Source organism: Solanum tuberosum, unplaced genomic scaffold, assembly GCF_000226075.1.
Source record: "Solanum tuberosum cultivar DM 1-3 516 R44 unplaced genomic scaffold, SolTub_3.0 scf00062, whole genome shotgun sequence".
NCBI classification, from domain to species: domain Eukaryota; kingdom Viridiplantae; phylum Streptophyta; class Magnoliopsida; order Solanales; family Solanaceae; genus Solanum; species Solanum tuberosum.
The window spans coordinates 1261337-1284368 of NW_006238987.1; the positions used below are offsets into that span (position 1 = coordinate 1261337).

A 23032-nucleotide genomic window follows, 5' to 3' on the forward strand; every position below is an offset into this window, starting at 1 on the left:
GGGGTCGAGGTAGGGGTGAAAAAAAAGAAATTTTGAAGTTGAAAATATTTTTTAAAAATAAATTTCAATTTTTTTTTGGGGGTGGAGGGGCTGGTAGGGGTGGGGTTTGGAAAAGAAAAGGCAAAGAAAATATGACCCTATCCTTTTGTATTTTAATTTCTTTTTTTTTTAATTATAAAATATGTGTAATTTTTTAATTACGTGGCAGCCACTGAGTGGCTCAATAAGCCACATAGGCGCGTTTGTAAATCACACAATTTGGCTGTTGGATTCGCGTGTTTTTTTGTTTAAGAATTGGATAGTTAAAGTGCCTACTTGTGCACTATGAAAGTTAGAGGTCATACTTAAAATTTGAAGTCAAGTTTAGGGTCCAATTTATGTATTATGCCTAATATAAATTCGTACAAGTATAAGGTTCCATCAAATTATTTTGTTGAAGTTAAAGAAAGTTTGTGGAAAATACAAAAAAGCAGACCAAATATTTCCACTAGCCTGACCAACAACATTGGAAAAGTTGATAACGTTGATCACTACGAGGGTAGTTGGTTTAATTTATAATAACGATTTGACTTAATATAGTACTCCTATTAGACAATTATATTTAAAAAATAAAATACTTATACACAAAAGTCCTTTTTTTCATTTAACACAAGCATATTTTCACCAAACATATTAATTGCATATCATTAGATTCACCAAACATATTTGTTAATTATTAGATTCAACGTTGAAATTTGCAAACACTTACCCATAATGTTTATTTCCATATCTAATAGATAAAATAATCTATGCTTACATATTGGTATTGTAAACGATAAATCCAACGATGTAGCCTTTCTAGAATTTTCAATTGCCTCGACAGTTTGTTTTACACTTGGATTTTTGTAGCCTCCTCCCTTAAATGTTTTACGAACGCTGCCAATTCTTTGAATGAGTTCCCACCTTCTTTAATGCCATTAATTGCAACTTTTCGTATTTCCGATGCACGAAGTCTTCGCTCTTCTACCTTGTTTCCTTGCACAGCTTCCATCAGTAACTTAGACAACTCGTCCGAATTTGGTACCGTTTGCGCACCTTCACAAGCTCTAATAGCTACCTCATGCTCGTCAACTAAAAGGTTCGCATTGGCAAATTGGTCAGCACCCATAGGCCATGTTAACATTGGTACTCCTGCTATTAAACTTTCGAGAGTCGAATTCCAACCACAGTGAGTCAAGAACGCGCCTATAGCTTGGTGTTTTAATATCAACACTTGCGGGGACCAGTCTCTAACAACCAGGCCCCGTCCAGCCACTTTTTCCTCAAACCAAGACGGAATCACGCCGTAATCATTTGAAGCGTGTCCTTTGGTGGCTCTTTTTGCTGACAAAATGAACTTGACACCACTTTTGTCCAAAGCTATGGCTAATTCCTCCATTTGTTTGTTTGTTAGCACAGCTTGACTGCCGAAACAGATGTATACAACCGAGTGATCTTCACATTTGTCGAGCCATGCTAGTAGTTCACTAGCTAAAACAGAGCTCGAACCGCCTCTGTTTGATTGGCCGGAAACATCATCCTCTCCCGGAGGAAGTACTGGTCCAACAGACCATACCCTGTTGTGACCCAAATCTTTCATCAGATGATCCAAATAAACATTTTCCAATTCCATAAACGTATTGAAATCGATTCCGTCACTCGCTATATTAGCGAGATAGCATTCTCTGATGAATTCCGAACTTGGGTCTCCTTCAACATGACTCTGGTAAATAGGAGAGAGCTGCCAAAAAGGGAATTTCGGGGAATTGGGGATATTGGGGAAGTGAAAATATTCGTTTTCATCGTTGGGGGTTTTTCCTTTTGGGCATTTCACGCCAAAGTGAATAAACAACAGATAGGACCAACGCGCCGGAGGGGGAGAATACGTACCGGCGAATACCGAGCTGGGTGGCGATTTCGTGAGTAAACCCCAAAACATATCGGAAATTATGGCTGACGGCGGCGAAGGGTGGTTGCGGAACCATTCCAATATGGGATCTCGAAGTTTTCCGAGATTGTACATCATGGAACGGAACCCATTAGCAGGAAGGTCCTTGACGTTCTCTACGCCGGCAGGAATTGAAGGGTGAGATGGAAAAGGCAAAACGAGAGTTTTTATTGATGGGTTCCTCGAGAGAAGAGGGTCTAAGATTGGGAGATTTTTGGGGGTGACTAAAATAGTGATGGCTACTCCATTGCTGACTAGCTGATGAGTGAAATCCAGAAGAGGAAGCATATGGCCTTGTGCTGGATAAGGGAAGATGAGAACATGAGGGTGATTTTCAGACATTTTTCTCAGTTGCCGATGAGGGGAGCCGCCGGACCGGCGTTCAGGCGCTGAATATTGGGAGAAGAAGAAAAGGAAAATGGGAAAGTGATTAAACTTTCAAGGCCAAAGAAACAAATGTGTGATTTGGTGGTTTCCTTTTTTTCTACTTAATTAAGAGAGCAAATGGAAAATAATTTTCTACCACATTTTATTTAAGTCAATAACTCATTAGTTGACCGACAACATAAAACTAATTATTATCTTGACCGTTGACTACTATATTTTTGAATATTTTTCTCTAGAGAGGAAAAAGTAATTAATACTCCATGATACTCTTTTATTTCAAGCTATAAATAATATAGTCCACTTTTGAATTTAACTAATTTTTTAAAGTTAAATTAGACTATATTAATTCATTTGAATTTTTTTTTTAAATGTTTAAATTTTTCTGTATATCAATGAGATAATAAATTATCACAAAATGTTAGTAAAATTCTTGTAGTTTGATTCTAACAAAGAAAATCATGATAATTAAAAATGAACGGATGAAGTATTCTTTAAACAATATTTCTTATGTTCTTATTTACCTATCGTCTTTAATATTTGTCATTTCATAAAATCAATGCATAAATGATATTATTTTTTCTAATTTACCGTTGAAAGTTATTAGAACTGAAAATATATATTTGACCAACGTAGAAAAAATTAACTAAATAAATTTGCATTCATTGGTCAAATTAACTAATTAAAACAAATCAACTCATGTTCATTGATTGAAAACTTACCTAATTTCTTAAATGACGTGAAATCTAAAATGGTGACAACTAGGGCCTAATTGTTCCATTAAAATTAAGACGTCTGATTTTGAATACGCATGTGCATTAAGATTATAGATGCCTAGATCGGAATACACATATAAATATTAGGATGTGGTCTCCAAATCTCAAGACTAAATGATTAACTGATTGTTTTCAATATGTGAATATGCATATGAAATTATATAAATTTGAGTGATATTAAAACTCTCTTACAGATTTAATTTGTTCAGATATTTTCAGATCCATGAAGAGGTTTTTTTTTTTTTTAAATCGACTTAATTGAGTGAATTTAAATGATTAAGCTTCAACCTTAAAATCAAGCACACTAATTGGATAAATATAAATGATGCATTAAGCGTAACAAATGAAGCCTAAATTGGAACATGGAAAGTGATATATTTCATTCCCGTATGGTCCCATTTGTTTGGTATAAAGTCCACAAACATATACTTTTTTAAGGATAATTTTAAAATTTTCCTAAATCTTTTCACATTTCTTAAACTTTATTTTGTCAAATTGTGTTATATAAATTTACACGGGAAAGTATTCGATTGAAAATAGAAAAAATACTAATTGCAATCCATAAAAGATTCTTACCATTAGAGCTATATATGCCTAAAAGTTGAAGAGATTATAGATATTTTCCATGACCATCTTTAGAGGAGTATTTAGTTAACAATATGCAATCTTTTCATTTGTCAATCTGACATGTGTTAAGTATATTTTACATTGGGAAAAAGAACAAAATATATCCTCGAACTTTCGAAAATGGTATGTCAATACCCTCCGTCATACTTTTCGTCCGTCGGTGCCCTTGCCGTCCAATAATCAGTGCACATTTGCCCCTCTCACTAACGGAACATTCATTTTGTACACGTGGCACTATCCTAAGCAATAATCCGAATTGATCAATTATTTAACCCAAATTTTAAAAACCCACCCATAATCCATTTAACCCACCCGATTAACCCACAACAAATTATGAACCAAGTTCAGCCAATGTAGACACCAAAAGAACCTATGGAATTTCTATCCAGTTCTTGAAGTCTCTAAAGCTTTAGATCCTCTCAAGTTTTATCTAAATCACTTTTTCCTGCAGCCCCTTCTTATATTGGGAGTGGTAAAGGTATTTTACCGGAGGATATTGCCGCCTAGTTAGATGAATCAGCCATTGTTTTCGGTAACCCTTTTTCTTTTGCATCTTTTAAAACTTTTCAGCTTATTTATGGAACACATTATGTCTGCAAATACCTCTTTTCACTGATATGTTTTTTATGGGGGGAAAAACAAAGAAATTTGGTAATTTGACTTTTTTTGTTTGTTTATTTTTGTTTTCAATTGAAACTCATTTATTTATTTTTGGAGTTTTTTTGGTGGGTTTTACTTTTTTTTAAAAAATTTATGGGAAAATCAACAGCTTCTTGAAATAAGCTGAGTTTGGGGACATTAATGGTGACACAACTGTTACTTTATGATTTCTTGAAATCATTGATAAGTGTATTGAATTTATTTTTGCTTTTAAGAGAGACCGTTTTTACTCTCTTCGGATTTTGCTTTGATTATTTTAATAATTTAACATCCACCGACAATCATTCTCTCCATTTTCTCTGTTATAAGAAAAACATTCAATTATTTGTCTTTTCGTTTTTGGTGTTGTGAAATTCAGCTACCATGGAGATTCCATGGATTTAGAGCTGAAGGTTTGAGCTCTGCAGAAGAGGAAGAAAGGAAATAATTGGGATTGAAAATATCTTTTATTGCTCTCTTCTGAAAAACTGAATTACAATTGTACAGCGATGCTACTTATATACAGCTAATCAACTTGATTCTTAATTACATTAATCCTGCTTCTAACTATCTAACTGTAATTAGGAAGCTAACTAACTTCTCTGATTGTTACTAACTAACTGCCACATCACTGGGGTCAACATGTGTTCTGTAATTTTCAAATCCTTAATGATCCCATTTTTCTATAATTTTTAGTACTATCTATTATTTCATTGGTTGATTTTTATATATGTGGTGTACATCAGCAGGATGTTTCACCACACACATCTGGACGGCTCTCTCATAGTAATGGACCTTTAAATGGTGGCTCTCTTCCATGGGTTCTTTTGTGTCTCCGACGGTGATGGCCGATATATTGGCAGAACTTTGGTCCATAGTTTATTTGTGGGTAAATTGGGTGGATTAAATTGGTTATGGGTGGGTTTTTGAAATTTGGGTTAAATAATTGATCAACTCGGGTGGTGGCTTAGGATTGTGCCACGCGTACAAAATGAGTGGTCCGTTAGTGGGAGGGGAAAATATGCACCGATTATTGGACGGCAAGAGCACTGATGGACGAAAAGTATGACGGAGGATATTGGCATACCATTTTTGAAAGATCGGGGGTATATTTGTCCTTTTTCCCTTTTACATTTGAGGAAATCTATTTTTATTTTTTACGATCTGATTTTTTTCTAACCCATTTGAGAAGTTATTGACTTCTACAAACTTTAAAATGTATTTCCTTAAATCAAAAGAATTTAAAACACATTTAAAGTTTTTTTCCATAGTTTTATATTGAATAGTTAAGTGTGCGAGTAGTTTCATATTAAATTATTGAGTATGTGAGTTTTTCATCTGAATTGTAATCAACTACTTATGGAAACACATTTTAACTATCATTTTTTCTCTTTTGTATCTAAAATATCACCATTGTTTGAAAAATGATCAAATTTATAAAAAAAAAATATAAATTCAAGGGAAACATAACCTTAAAAATGATAAGTTTGAAAATTATCTCTATCTTATTTTACAAATATTTGATTCAAATTATATTTCCTATCACCAATCAATCAAAGTATGCTTCTGTTTTGATATAGATGTTTGTTGTAGCAAGGTCTTTAGTAGCCTTAAAAATCTATTAAGTCCTAATTTATATGATACATTTTCTAAAATTAGTTTTCAAAAAATGATATGCATTTTAATAAATATTTAATGACACTACTAATATTTTATTCATATCACAAATATATTTGACAAAAAAATCAATAAAGTTGTATATTTTTTAGAATGATTTCAAAACATGGCAAAGTCTTTTGATACTACCAAAACTTTGTCTCAAGTCAATTATATCACAATATAATAAATGTTAATAAAGTTCCAAATTCATCTACATCAAATTAATTATTCTGTTTAGTTACTTTTAGTGGTCCAAATAAACATCTCGATCATAATTAGGGTGAAAATTGTTTTCACAATGGACATGTACGAAAAATTGGAGTATGAGAAACGAAATTCCACAAGCATCTTTGTTAGGTGAAATCCCTTAATTATCATTTAGGAAAAAGGTAAATTTTGCACACTTATTAAAAGGCAAAGAAGATAACAAATCATATTAATGGTAGTAAGTAGCACATTTATCATCATATCTTGTCACTGTCAAATTTTATTTTGTATGCTCAATTCAATTTTTTCATCATATTTGTTTTTATTGTGGTGAATTTCAATACCTAATTATGTCTACTCAAACAATAAATTATCCTTAACCATCAATCACGGTTACATTAATTGTTCACTCAAGGACACAATAGTGAAGTTTCTTCTTAATAGTGTAAACAAGAAAAAACTTAGGGGAACAAGCAGAACTTATTTGCGCCCACCATTAACATAAACATTACTACTCCATCCCAGCAACGATAGTTTTTCATTGCAGACATAGATTGCACGATCAAGATTAAAGTGTCCATCCGTTCGGTAAGTCAGCGAGTCGTCATCTTATCTTGAACGAGCATCGTCAGCCCCATCACTTCCTCATCCTCAACTTCTAGAGGAGTGGAGGAGACTTGTTTTGACCTTTGCTCTGACTTCTTCTCATCTAAGCAATTGCTTTGGCCTACAAAAGCTATTGTCATACAATTTGAATTTTGAGAGTCAAACGGTTAAATTTAAATTGGAACATTGAATTTTATGTTTTTTTGAATAAAATTTTATTTTTCAAAACTACTTTTACATGTGCTAACAAGAATTCAAAGAGCCAACAATAATTAACCAGTTGAATCACAATCATTTACATAGTTCAGCTCATTCTAACAAATTATGTGTGTGAAACATCTATAGTTCCGAGAAATAATTATCACCAACTAACTATCAATAATCCCCCTTGCCCTACTAAACCTCGAGTACATTTCACTAAACTTTTTTTTAACTAATTGATATTATGAAGGATTAGGATTTGGTTTTGATTAAGTAAAACTTTGAAAAATATTCTTCTTGAAAACATTTGGAATTGGGCCTACTAAATCTAGTCCATCACATAGCTCACCAAACCCAATGTAATTTATGGACATTTTAAACTACGGCCTAAAGATCGCTTTTGATCAAGCTAACAAACTTATCAGAAAACATTAATTCACATTCTAAAATTTTATAGATATTAGATGGTAATTTAATATTTTGCCACTTCTAGAGATTTTCAAGAACATGGACAAAATATGAACGAAGACTTAAAAGGTGATAGTTGCGTAATACTTCAGCCAGATGTATCAGTTTTGAAATAACAATAATTAATAATTTCACACCAAATTTCAAATCGAATATACCTGAATACACGTATTTTACCTATCATATACTTTTTGAAATATAGATACATAGGGAGAGAGACGAGCTAGAATTATACATAACTTTGTCTTTCAAATATCTGAATTACATTTATTTGAATGTGTAATATACATGTGTTTGAGGGCCCAAATCTGATAGGAATGATAATTTAGAAAAGTCATGAGAAGACACGTAGCTAGGCATAAGTTAATGAAGTACCGCCAAAGAAGAGTAGAAGCACGTGCTATCACGTACCTTAATTTGGGTTGTTGATGGTGTTATGTTGTTTTTCATGTATCTCCCAAATTATGCCCATAATATATGGTTATTCATTTGGTTTATAGTTATTTAAAATTGGATCTAATATGAAATGACTTTTACTTATTTCTTTACATAATAAAAAGTAATAATAATAATATTATTTAGTTGTCCTTCGGGATGTCTCAGTTAGTTTGGAGGGTGATTATCCACACGGATGACCCGGGATTGATCCACCCTTAATGTTTTCTGAGTCGAGCATGTCGCATAGGGCTTGCCTAGTGCGGTTTACATTCTCTGTGTGGTTTGTAGGCTATCACACAGTGGGGATTTATCCAGTGCTCACCCGAAGAAGGGCAGAGGTTGTAGCGACTGCGGGTTATCCTGAGGTTCCAAAAAAAAATATTATCTAGTTAATTTATCCATTTATATATCAGCTCATTTGTCACCCTTGCTCATGTTGAATTCATGCCCTTCTTAGTTTCTATTTCAATTTAATAGTCAAATTATTAAGTCGAATGCTTAGTTAGTTTGGATATACATCAGATACACCTACTAAAAGAAAAATACACTCCATAGAAAAAAAAATTAGTTCGACAATGTTTTTTAATTACAAAAAAACTTCTTATAAAAAGATTTGGGAAATTGTTTAAATATAACCACTTTTATATTCGAGTTAAAGAAAATAATATAGGGAATATCATATTAATTCACGTAATATCTTGTGATTGAGAAGAACAAAAGTTGTCATATATACAATCATAATAGTTTTGTGATTTACAATAGTATATGCAATTGATCTCCAAATTTTTCAATGTAAAAGATTCTAACCTAAAAAGTTTAGTGAAGGATGGAAAGATGATTATCTCGCCATGTATTTACGCACATTTCCTTATTTTTCTTTTGATTTATTCCGTCTAATATTTGGAGATTAATTATTTATTAAATTAACTCATTGTTTCAATTTCAAACTTGAAATTTAAAATCTAAATTTTGAAAATAGGTTTTAGAAAATTTTCAAGAAAATTCAACTGTTTTTCGTTAAGTCATGTTTTCATGTCACATATTAAACTTCGATATATCCCTTTTCGTTTAACTTCAAATACAATTTCTTTTGAAATCTCAACCAATTCATGTCCAAACACCTATCTGATTTTTTGGGTTGCTTTTTATATGTGATTCCAAAAGTAACCCCAACTATCACGGTCCGGAACCAAAAGGAAAATTAAACATTTTGAAAATTTCAAAAGGGCAACTAAATTATTTATCAAACCAAAAGGGCAATTAATTTTAGCGGCGTTTAAATCAGGGTTTCCGCCACAAAGCGCAGAAACCCATGCGCCTTACAAGGCTATGGCAGCTTTTAGCCTCACAAGGCGCAGGCCCACCTGCGTTTTGCAGGGCTGTTTTTTTAACATTTTCTGAATTGAGTAAAAAATTGTGAAACGAATTCCATTTTAACATATGAATTTATACAAATTAGTAAATTTGAATCCTAAATTAAAAAAAAAAAACTTCAATGCTTTATGATTATGATTCCACCGATGTAAATAGTCGAAACAAATAAAAAAAATTAAAAAGTATATATATAAAAAGCATAAACTAAAAATTCGAAAAAAAAAGTAAAACAAAAAATTAAAAAAGTCACAAGTATACATACCCCTTGCGCCTTGTTACTTTCATTATATTTTCACGTGAAACTTTCAGTGTTGAATCAAATCAACACTGTAGTTTTGTGTGTTATTTTTTTTACAGTGTTGAATTAAATTAACAATTTAAAAGTTTCACACGGTATATATTTCAACGAAAATATAAAATAAAATACTTTAATTAGTGGTCAAAAATTATTAGATAAAGTGAATAAAAATAATTAAATAAATATTGTATTTAAATTACAAATAAAAAAAATAAAAAAATATATAAATAAAAAGCATAAACTAAAAACAAAAAATCGGTGGAATCATAATCATAAAGCATTGAAGTTTCTTTTTTGAATTAGGATTCAAATTTATTAATTTGTATAAATTCAAATCCAAAAAAATAATTCGATTCGCAAATTTTTACTTAATTCAGAAAATTAATTATTTTTTTGAAAAAAAAAAATAGCCTGCAAAATGCAGATGGTCTTGCGCCTTGTAAGGCTAACATCTGACATAGCCTTGTAAGGCGCTTGAATTTCTGCGCCTTGCGACGAAAATCATGATTTAAATGTCGTTAAAATTAGTTACCCTTTTAATTTGATAAATATTTAAATTGTCCTTTTGAAATTTTCAAAAAAAATTGTTGTAATTTTGATTCAAAATTCCCAACTATCATATCATAGGACTTACACACTGAGGTCATGAGTGACAATGCCACTACTGTTTGTACTAGTTTACCAGTACTACACTTCATATATTGTTTCATGACACTTCCAATTTCCAACCATATATTGACCCGGCAATGTTCTTTGCCGTACTGATCGTGCCTATATGGAGCCCAAGATCATCTCCAACCCCGCTCTATTTTACTCTCCATTCTTTATATTTTGAGAGTAAAATAGAGAATGTACTCTCTAACCACCCTCTAAATGACTCTTTATTCTCCATTTATAGAGAGGTGAATAGTAGTTCTCCATTTGACCTCTCTATTTTACTTTTTCATTATTTTATTATTATTATTTTATAGTTAACATATTATTTTTCATATAAGACCATTAATTATATCTCTAATATTACTAATTCATTTTAAATGTAATATAACATTTAAATATATATATTATTTAATATATACTATTTTCATCCGAATTAATAATGTTTCAATTTTTTTAATTTTCGTCACTTTAATATAGTTTGATATCATTATTAATTTTCACTATGAAGAATGCACAAAATTAAAATGATAAGATGAAAATTTTAATTTAAAAATACAATATATGACATAATAATGTAAATACAAGATAACAATACATAACATAATGATTTTATCACAACGATAATTTAGTAATTCAGTAGGTCATTTTTCAGATTTAACAATATTCGAAAAAAATTAATGTATGATCCACATAATTAGTGTAGTTGTGATTGCGGTTGTGCTTATTGTTTTCTTTTTTCAATTATCCGTAGTTGTTCTTATTGCATGAAAATCTCCTATTTGAACAATCTTTAGCTAAACATAAAATAATTAAGGATAAAAATGCTCATTTTGAACTCCGTAATGCATTAATAGAGTATTTTTGGGAGCAATGTAATAATCTTCATTAATAATTTCACTTTTATTTGAATTGTCTATTAATTTGTATATCATATAATATTAACTTGCAATTTATGTTATTTATAAAATTTAGGAAAAATATAATTTTATATTAAGTAAAGAGTTTGAAAAAATAATTTTTTATATTACATAAAATTATATAAGTGATTATTTGAAAAAAAAAAAAATTATTTGTATCATGAAATAGGAAAATAAGAATGAAATAGAAATAATAATATAATATTGAGGAGAGAGAAAAATATTACTGTATTTTTTAAAGAGAAATAAAGAATTGAGTTGGAGATGGTTGTTACTGTATTTTTTAAAGAGTAAAATAGAGAATTAAGTTGAAGTTGGTTGTTTGGAAAAATAGAAAACTTTATATTTGGAGTATAATCTCTCGTGGATTTGGAGTATAATCTCTCGTGGGGATTTGAAGGGTAGAATTTTCGCAAGCTTAATTATATTAGTTATGCAGCTGGCGAAGCATGCCTTCTCGCCCTCGTTCACAATATAAGTTAACATTTCGCCCTAGCCCTGCACCAACTCTTCCAACCACAAACAAGATATATACTTACTTAACAATGATTCTTCAACTTAATTAAATAAATATTTTTTCCTAACTATCACCATCATTCAAAATAAAAGATGAAGCAACGACCAAGAAGTTTGAACAAGAAAAATACTACTCAATATAATATGAAGTAAGACAACGCATATATTGTGGCGAAATGACCTTATGGACCCTTATACTGATATAAGTTTGTATTTTGAGCCCTTCTATTTGACCTTTTGTCAACTGAATCCTAAAACTTAATTAAAATGAGACTTTTAAATCTCTTTAGTCATGTGTGTAGCTCACTCTCTCTTAAGATAAAATGACGTGTCATATCCACGTCACATATATTAATGTCACTTCATAATTAATTCATAACTATTTTAAAATTATTAACCAAAAATGTTACTCCACAAAAGACAAAAATAATAAGTTTTCTATTTTAAAAAATAAAATAGTTATTTCTTCACATTTCCTTCTCATTCCTCAACCCACAACCACCCTTAACACCATCTCTATTCTCCTTAAAAAAAATTCTTCTTCAGGTTCTATTACCGTGACAAGGCCCTTCAAGTTCTTAAAAATCATAGTTCAGTTTTTCTCAAAGTTTTTATCATTGCAAATCTTAATCGTAACCATCTACCATCATTTGAACCACCATAAATCATTTTTCACTTTTGATGCCAATAAATCACCATTAAAAGAATTCAATATATCATAATATTTGTACACAATTTTACATAACACATTTCACCTAATTTCACAAAGATATCCAACAATTACTTTTCATCCTTCAAAACTAGAGTTGTCAAAATGGGCTGAACCAACCTAACCAAACCCTAGCGGGCTAGAGAGTTAAATGAGTTGGGACGGGCTGACCCTTTTAATTAAAGGGCCTATAAAATAGCAGCCCAACCCAGCCCTAAGCGGGCCACGGGTTGGGACGGATTGGCCCTTCAACCAAAAAAGATTACTCTCTTAGAAAGAGTATGTAAGAGTATCGAACGTTGACGTCTACAAACACGACATCAATACATACAAATTTTCATTTATGAATCACACACTTCGATGAATACTTACAAAAATACATTTATGAATCACACACTTCGGTGAATACTTACAAAAATACATAATAGTCAACTTAAGATTTAACGGAAAAATGTTGATCGTTCCGCCATTCCTCCCACAAAAAACTAGATAGTTTAAAAGACTTGATTTTTTATTTTTAAAAATATTTATTGATAAAAACTTTACAAATAAAACACTACTAAAAATATATATATAAAATAATCATAGCCCACGAGCTGGCCTCTGAGTCTTGCGGGTTAGGCCTATGAGGCTAGCGGCCAACTGAGGCTGGGCTAAAAACCTCATTCCTAGCGGGCCAAGCCTATTTTGACAACTCTATTCAAAACTATTGGATCTTTGTCACCTCATGGGTTTTAAATTACCAAAAAAATGAAAAGATTACATATATCTACATCACCAATACATTATCGTTTCTCAAAATGAAAGAAAATATGAAAAAAAAATTAAAAAAAATAAGAGAATAGAGAAGTTGGAGAGGTCTGGGAAGGGGAAAAAAGAGAGAAATAAGGGTTGGTGGGGAAGGAAAAGAAGAAAGCAGTAAAAAAAATATTTTTAATTTTCTTATTTTTGTTTTGTTTTTTAAAAAAATATTTTTAGTCTAAATTTTGATGTTCACGTCCCTTCAACGCTTGATATCACGTAGTTGTGCCAACTCAATAATTAAGTTGCCACATAAACTTGGTCAATAATCAGAAGGGCTTAGAATATTGAATTTGATTGAATTTAATGGTTTAGTTGAAAAATGGTCAAATAGAAGAATTCATAATATAAACTAGTACAAATATAAGGATCCTTTTTTTCATTTTTTGTAAATAGCTTTGAAAGCATTTTAGTCATTTAACACAAGGATTTTTTCACCAAACATTTTAATTGCATATTATTAGATTCACCAAACATATTTGCTTATCATTAGATTCAACGTTGAAATTTGCAAACACTTACCCATAATGTTTATTTCCATATCTAATAGATAAAATAATCTATGCTTACATATTGGTATTGTAAACGATAAATCCAACGAAGTAGCCTTTCTAGAATTTTTAATTGCCTCAAAAGTTTGTTTCGATTTTTGTTGCCTCCTCCCTTAATTTTTTTACGAACGCTGCCAAATCTTTGAATGAGTGCCCACCTTCTTCAATGCCATTAATTGCAACTTTTCGTAGCTCCGATGCACGAAGTCTTCGCTCTTCTACCTTGTTTCCTTGCACAGCTTCCGCCAGTAACTTAGCCAATTCGTCCGAATTTGGTACCGTTTGCGCACCTTCACAAGCTCTAATAGCTACCTCATGCTCGTCAACTAAAAGGTTCGCATTGGCAAATTGGTCAGCACCCATCGGCCATGTTAACATTGGTACACCGGCTATTAAACTTTCGAGAGTCGAATTCCAACCACAGTGAGTTAAGAATGCGCCTATAGCTTGGTGTTTTAAAATCAACACTTGCGGGGACCAGTCTCTAACAACCAGGCCCCGTCCAGCCACTTTTTCCTCAAACCAAGACGGAATCACGCCGTAATCATTTGAAGCGTGTCCTTTGGTGGCTCTTTTTGCTGACAAAATGAACTTGACACCACTTTTGTCCAAAGCTATGGCTAATTCCTCCATTTGTTTGTTTGTTAGCACAGCTTGACTGCCGAAACAGATGTATACAACCGAGTGATCTTCACATTTGTCGAGCCATGCTAGTATTTCACTAGCTAAAACAGAGCTCGAACCGCCTCTGTTTGATTGGCCGGAGACATCATCTTCTCCCGGAGGAAGTACTGGTCCAACAGACCAAACCCTGTTGTGACCCAAATCTTTCATCAGATGATCCAAATACACATTTTCCAATTCCATAAACGTATTGAAAACGATTCCGTCACTTGCTATATCAGCGAGATAGCATTCTCTGATGAATTCCGAACTTGGGTCTCCTTCAACATAACTCCGGTAAATAGGAGAGAGCTGCCAAAAAGGGAATTTCGGGGAATTGGGGATATTGGGGAAGTGAAAATATTCGTTTTCATCGTTGGGGTTTTTCCTTTTGGGCATTTCACGCCAAAGTGAATAAACAACAGATAGGACCAACGCGCTCGAGGGGGAGAATACGTACCGGCGAATACCGAGCTGGGTGGCGATTTCGTGAGTAAACCCCAAAAACATATCGGAAATTATGGCTGACGGCGGCGAAGGGTGGTTGCGGAACCATTCCAATATGGGATCTCGAAGTTTTCCGAGATTGTACATCATGGAACGGAACCCATTAGCAGGAAGGTCCTTGACGTTCTCTACGCCGGCGGGAATTGAAGGGTGAGATGGAAAAGGCAAAACGAGAGTTTTTATTGATGGATTCCTGGAGAGAAGAGGGTCTAAGATTGGGAGATTCTTGGGGGTGACTAAAATAGTGATGGCTACTCCATTGTTGACTAGCTGATGAGTGAAATCCAGAAGGGGAAGCATATGGCCTTGTGCTGGATAAGGAAAGATGAGAACATGAGGGTGATTTTCAGACATTTTTCTCAATTGCCGATGAGTGGAGCCGCCGGACCGGCGTTCAGGCGCTGAATATTGGGAGAAGAAGAAAAGGAAAATGGGAAAGTGATTAAACTTTCAAGGCCAAAGAAACAAATGTGTGATTTGGTGGTTTCCTTTTTTTCTACTTAATTAAGAGAGCAAATGGAAATAATTTTCTACCACATTTTATTTGAGTCAATAACTCATTAGTAGACCAACAACATTTAACTAATTATTATCTTGACCGTTGACTACTATATTTTTGAATATTTTTCTCTAAAATGGAAAAAGTAATTAATACTCCATGATACTCTTTTATTTCAAGCTATAAATAATATAGTCCACTTTTGAATTTAACTAATTTTTAAAGTTAATTTAGATCATATTAATTTGATATTTTGAATAAAAATTTTAAATGTTTAAATTTTTCTGCATATCAATGTGATAGTAAATTATCACAAAATGTTAGTCAAAGTTCTTGTAGTTTGACTCTAACAAAGAAAATCATGATAATTAAAAATGAACGGATGAAGTAATCTTTAAACAATATTTCTTATGTTCTTATTTAATTATCGTCTTTAATATTTGTCATTTCATAAAATCAATGCATAAATGATATTATTTTTTCTAATTTACCGTTGAAAGTTATTAGAACTGAAAATATATATTTGATCAACATAGAAAAAAATAAGTAAACAAATTTCCATTCATTGGTCAAATTAACTAATTAAAACAAATCAACTCATGTTCATTGATTGAAAACTTACCTAATTTCTTAAATGACGTGAAATCTAAAATGGTGACAACTAAGGCCTAATTTGTTTCAATTAAAATTAAGACGTCTGATTTTGAATACGCATGTGCATTAAGATTATAGATGTCTAGATCGGAATACACATATAAATATTAAGATGTGGTCTCCAAATTTTAAGACTAAATGATTAACTGATTGTTTTCAATATCTGAATATGCATATGAAATTATATAAATTTGATTGATATTAAAACTCTCTTAAAGATTTAATTCGTTCAGATATTTTCAGATCCATGAAGAGGTTTGTTTTTTTTTTTTACTATGGACTTAATTGAGTGAATTTAAATGATTAAGCTTCAACCTTAAAATCAAGCACATTTAATAGGATAAATATAAATGATGCATTAAGCGTAACAAACGAAGCCTAAATTGGAACAACGAAAGTGATATATTTCATTCCCGTATGGTCCCATACTCCCATTTGTTTGGTATAAAGTCCACAAACATATATTTTGTTAAGGATAATTTTAAAATTTTCCTAAATCTTTTCACATTTCTTAAACTTTATTTAGTCAAATTGTGTTATATAAATTTACACGGGAAAGTATTCGATTGAAAATAGAAAAAATATTAATTGCAATCAATAAAAGATTCTTACCATTAGAGCTATATATGCCTAAAAGTTGAAGAGATTATAGATATTTTCCATGACCATCTTTAGAGGAGTATTTAGTTAACAATATGCAATCTTTTCATTTGTCAATCTGACGTGTGTTAAGTATATTTTACATTGGGAAAAAGAACAAATATATTCTCGAACTTTCGAAAATGGTATGTCAATACCCTCTGTCATACTTTTCGTCCGTCACTGCCATTGCCGTCCAATAATCAGTGCACATTTGCCCCTCCCACTAACGGAACATTCATTTTGTACACGTGGCACTATCCTAAGCCATAATCCGAATTGACCAATTATTTAACCCAAATTTTAAAAATCCACCATAATCCATTTAACCCACCCGATTTACCCACAACAAACTATGAACCAAGTTCAGCCAATGTAGACACCAAAAGAACACATGGAATTTCTATCAAGTTCTTGAAGTCTCTAAAGCTTTAGCTCCTCCGCAAGTTTTATCTAAATCACTTTTTCCTGCTGCCCCTTCTTATATTGGGAGTGGTAATGGTATTTTACCGGAGGATATTGCCGCCTAGTTAGATGAATCAGCCATTGTTTTCGGTAACCCTTTTTCTTTTGCATCTTTTAAAACTTTTCAGCTTATTTATGGAACACATTATGTCTGCAAATACCCCTTTTCACTGATATGTTTTTTATTGGGAAAAAAACAAAGAAATTTGGTAATTTGACTTTTTTTGTTTGTTTATTTTTGTTTTCAAGTGAAACTCATTTTTTTATTTTTGGAGTTTTTTGGTGAGTTTTACTTTCTTTTTTTGAATTAATGGGAAAACCAACAGCTTCTTGAAAGAAGCTGAGTTTGGGGACAGTAATGGTGGACATTAATGGTGACACAACTGTTACTTTATGATTTCTTGAAATCATTAACAAGTGTATTGAATTTATTTTTGCTTTTAAGAGAGACCGTTTTTACTCTCTCCGGGTTTTGCTTTGATTATTTTAATAATTTAACATCCACCAACAATCATTCTCTCCATTTTCTCTGTTATAAGAAAAACATTAAATTATTTGTCTCTTCGGTTTTGGGGATCTGTAATTTTTAAATTCTTAATGATCCCATTTTTCTATAATTTTTAGTACTATCTATTATTTCATCGATTGATTTTTTTATATGTGGTGTACAGCAGCAGGATGTTTCACCACGCACATCTGGACGGCTCTCTCATAGTAATGGACCTTTAAATGGTGGATCTCTTACATGGGTTCTCAGGGGCGGCTCAACGTAATCGGAGGCCTAAAACGAAATCTTAATTAGAGGCCTAAAATCTAAATAAACTTCACATGCATTTATTTAAAATTTATTTTTCTTACATTTTTAAATGCAAAGTATTACTTAATAATTTTTTTTATATATAAATGATTTATTCGATTTCTTTTTCAATTATTAAGTTTTAAATAAGATTTTATTAATTCAACGTTGAAAAATATTATTTTACTCGGGCAAGCATTATATGAATTGTTAACATAGTTCTACAAGTAATAAGTTGACAAATTTCAAATAAATATAAGAGTTAGAACCATAGCTTTGATGAAGTTGATAATTTGGTTACCCCACATTTTACTATGGTTGTTGTAATGCTTGAAAATCTAAGAAGAAATGGAAAAAGAATTTACAATTCAATTTGTTCAACACTTTTCGACTATTAAATGATATTTTTGATAAAATATTACTCTAATTTATCAACAATTTAAAGAAGAGTGTAAAAGGAGTTAAAAAGAAAATAATGTGAGTATTAGTAGAGAGAGTGTAAGAAAATAAAACAATATTTTCTTGATTTTTTCTATTTGAATTGGGTTGAAGAGAATAAAATAATAATTTTAAATATATACTTTTTATTATAAATAATAGCCCTGTGGGTTCTTTTGTGTCTCCGACGGTGATGGCCGATTTATTGGCTGAACTTAGGTCCATAGTTTATTTATGGGTAAATTGGGTGGGTTTAATTGGTTATGGGTGGGTTTTTGAAAATTTGGATTAAATAATTGATCAACTCGGGTTGTGGCTTAGGATTGTGCCACGTGTACAAAATGAGTGGTCTATTAGTGGGAGGGGCAAATATGCACCGATTATTGGACGGCAAGAGCACTGATGGACGAAAAGTATGACGGAGGATATTGGCATACTATTTTCGAAAGATCGCGGGTATATTTGTCCTTTTTCCCTTTTACATTTGAGGAGTTCTATTTTTATTTTTTACGATTTGATTTTTTTCTAAACCATTTGAGAAGTTATTGACTTCTACAAACTTTAAAATGTATTTCCTTAAATCAAATGAATTTAAAACACATTTAAAGTTTTTTTCATAGTTTTATATTGAATAGTTAAGTGTGAGAGTAGTTTCATATTAAATTATTGAGTATGTGAGTTTCTTATCTGAATTGTAATCAAATACTTATGGAAACACAATTTAACTATCATTTTTTCTCTTTTGTATCTAAAATATCATCATTGTTTGAAAAATGATCAAGTTTTTAAAAAAAAATATAAATTCAAGGGAAACATAACCTTAAAAATGGTAAGTTTGAAAATTATCTCTATCTTGTTTTACAAATATTTGATTCAAATTTGTATGTCCTCACCAATCAATCAAAGTATGCTTCTGATTTGATATAGATGTTTGTTGTAGCAAGGTTCTTTAGTAGCCTTAAAAATCTATTATGTCTTAATATATACGATACATTTTTTAAGATTAATTTTTAAAAAATGATATATGCATTTTGATAAATATTTAATGACACTACTAATATTTTATTCATATCACATATTTGACAAAAAAAAATCAATAAAGTTGCCACATAAGTTTGGTCAATAGTCAGAAGGGCTTAAAATATTAAGTTTGATTGAATTTAAAGGTTCAGTTGAAAAATGATCAAATAGAAGAATTCATAATATAAGCTCGTACTATATTGTTGAATGTTAAAGAAAGTTTGTGGAAAATACAAAAAAGCAGACCAAATATATCCACTAGCCTGACCTACAACATTGGAAAAGTCGGTAACGTCGATCACTATGAGGGTAGTTGGTTTAATTTATAATAACGATTTGACTTTATATACTATTCCTATTAGACAATTATATTTAAAAAATAAAATACTTATAAACAAAAGTCCTTTTTTTCATTTTTTGTAAATAGCTTTGAAAGCATTTTAGTCATTTAACACAAGCATTTTTTCACCAAACATATTAATTGCATATTATTAGATTCACCAAACATTTTTGCTTATTATTAGATTCAACGTTCAAATTTGCGAACACTTGACCTAATGTTTATTTCCATATCTAATAGATAAAATAATCTATGCTTACATATTGGTATTGTAAACGATAAATCCAACGAAGTAGCCTTTCTAGAATTTTTAATTGCCTCAAATGTTTGTTTTACACTTCGATTTTTGTAGCCTCCTCCCTTAATTTTTTTACGAACGCTGCCAAATCTTTGAAAGAGTTCCCACCTTCTTTAATGCCATTAATTGCAACTTTTCGTAGCTCCGATGCACGAAGTCTTCGCTCTTCTACGTTGTTTCCTTGCACAGCTTCCGCCAGTAAGTTAGCCAACTCGTCCGAATTTGGTACCGTTTGCGCACCTTCACAAGCTCTAATAGCTACCTCATGCTCGTCAACTAAAAGGTTCGCATTGGCAAATTGGTCAGCACCCATCGGCCATGTTAACATTGGTACACCGGCTATTAAACTTTCGAGAGTCGAATTCCAACCACAGTGAGTTAAGAATGCGCCTATAGCTTGGTGTTTTAAAATCAACACTTGCGGGGCCCAGTCTCTAACAATCAGGCCCCGTCCAGCCACTTTTTCCTCAAACCAAGACGGAATCACGCCGTAATCATTTGAAGCGTGTCCTTTGGTGGCTCTTTTTGCTGACAAAATGAACTTGACACCACTTTTGTCCAAAGCTATGGCTAATTCCTCCATTTGTTTGTTTGTTAACACAGCTTGACTGCCGAAACAGACGTATACAACCGAGTGATCTTCACATTTGTCGAGCCATGCTAGTATTTCACTAGCTAAAACAGAGCTCGAACCGCCTCTGTTTGATTGGCCGGAGACATCATCTTCTCCCGGAGGAAGTACTGGTCCAACAGACCAAAACCCTGTTGTGACCCAAATCTTTCATCAGATAATTCAAATACACATTTTCCAATTCCATAAACGTGTTGAAAACGATTCCGTCACTTGCTATATCAGCGAGATAGCATTCTCTGATGAAGTCCGAACTTGGGTCTCCTACAACATAACTCCGGTAAATAGGAGAGAGCTGCCAGAAAGGGAATTTCGGGGAATTGGGGATATTGGGGAAGTGGAAATTTTCGTTTTCATCGTTCGGGTCTTTCCTTTTGGGCATTTCACGCCAAAGTGAATAAACAACAGATAGGGCCAACGCGCCGGAGGTGGAGAATACGTACCGGCGAATACCGAGCTGGGTGGCGATTTCGTGAGTAAACCCCAAAAACATATCGGAAATTATGGCTGACGGCGGCGAAGGGTGGTTGCGGAACCATTCCAATATGGGATCTCGAAGTTTTCCGAGATTGTACATCATGGAACGGAACCCATTAGCAGGAAGGTCCTTGACGTTCTCTACGCCGGCAGGAATTGAAGGGTGAGATGGAAAAGGCAAAACGAGAGTTTTTATTGATGGATTCCTGGAGAGAAGAGGGTCTAAGATTGGGAGATTTTTGGGGGTAACTAAAATAGTGATGGCTACTCCATTGTTGACTAGCTGATGAGTGAAATCCAGAAGAGGAAGCATATGGCCTTGTGCTGGATAAGGAAAGATGAGAACATGAGGGTGATTTTCAGACATTTTTCTCAATTGCCGATGAGGGGAGCCGCCGGACCGGCGTTCAGGCGCTGAATATTGGGAGAAGAAGAAAAGGAAAATGGGAAAGTGATTAAACTTTCAAGGCCAAAGAAACAAATGTGTGATTTGGTGGTTTCCTTTTTCTCTACTTAATTAAGAGAGCAAATGGAAAATAATTTTCTACCACATTTTATTTGAGTCAATAACTCATTAGTTGACCGACTACATTCAATTAATTATTATCTTGACCGTTGATTACTATATTTTTCTCTAGAAAGGAAAAAGTAATTAACAGTCCATGATACTCTTTTATTTTAAGTTATACATAAATAAATAATATAGTCCACTTTTACTGATGCATTTTTCAAAAGTCAATTTGACTAATTTTTAAAATTAAATTAGATTACATTAATTCTATATTTTGAATAAAAAATTTGAATATTTAAATTTTTTTGCATATCAATGTGATAATAAATCATCACAAAATGTTAGTCAAAGTTCTTGTAATTTGACTCTAAAAAAGAAAATCATGATAATTAAAAATGAATGGATGGAGTAATCTTTAAACAATATTTCTTATGTTCTTATTTACCTATCGTCTTTAATATTTGTCATTTCATAAAATCAATGCATAAATGATAGTATTATTTTTTCGAATTTACCATTGAAAGTTATTAGAATTGAAAATATAGAAAAAATTAAGTAAATAAATTTACGTTCATTGGTCAGATTAACTAATTAAAACAAATCAACTCGTGTTCATTGATTGAAAACTTACCTAATTTCTTAAATGACGTGAAATCGAAAATTGTGACAAATAAGACCTCATTTTCATTAAGTTTAAGACGTCTGATTTTGAATACGCATGTGCATTAAGATTATAGATGTCTAGATCGGAATACACATATGAATATTAAGATGTGGTCTCCAAATCTGAAGACTAAATAATTAACTGATTGTTTTCAATATCTGAATGTGCATATGAAATTATATAAATTTGATTGATATTAAAACTCTCTTACAGATATAACTTGTTTAGATATTTTCAGATTCATGAAGAGATTTGTTTTAAAAAATCAAAATAAATAGACTTAATTGAGTGAATTTAAATGATTAAGCTTCGACCTTCAAATCAAGCACATTTAATGGGACGAATATAAATGATGCATTAAGCGTAACAAATGAAGCCTAAATAGGAACAGCGAAAATGATATATTTCATTCATGTATGGTCCCATTTGTTTGGTATAAAGTCCACAAACATATACTTTTTTAAGGATAATTTTAAAATTTTCCTAAATCTTTACACATTTCTTAAACTTTATTTAGTCAAATTGTGTTATATAAATTTACACGGGGAAGTATTCAATTGAAAATAGAAAAAATACTAATTGCAATCAATAAAAGATTCTTACCATTAGAGCTATATATGCCTAAAAAGTTGAAGT

General features: G+C 31.9%; 1 protein-coding gene and 2 pseudogenes across 1 annotated transcript; all 3 read right to left on the reverse strand.

The window, feature by feature from the left end:
• Nucleotides 1-730: 730 nt before the first annotated feature.
• LOC102588874 (UDP-glycosyltransferase 89B2-like) lies at nucleotides 731-2471 on the reverse strand (annotated as a pseudogene).
• Nucleotides 2472-13747: 11276 nt separating this feature from the next.
• On the reverse strand, nucleotides 13748-15480 carry LOC102579078 (UDP-glycosyltransferase 89B2-like). Its single transcript, XM_006345027.2, has one exon. It carries the CDS (start codon nucleotides 15316-15318, stop codon nucleotides 13873-13875), a length of 1446 nt encoding a protein of 481 aa, XP_006345089.1. The 5' UTR covers nucleotides 15319-15480; the 3' UTR covers nucleotides 13748-13872.
• Nucleotides 15481-19971: 4491 nt separating this feature from the next.
• LOC102579404 (UDP-glycosyltransferase 89B2-like) lies at nucleotides 19972-21746 on the reverse strand (annotated as a pseudogene).
• Nucleotides 21747-23032: the final 1286 nt, after the last annotated feature.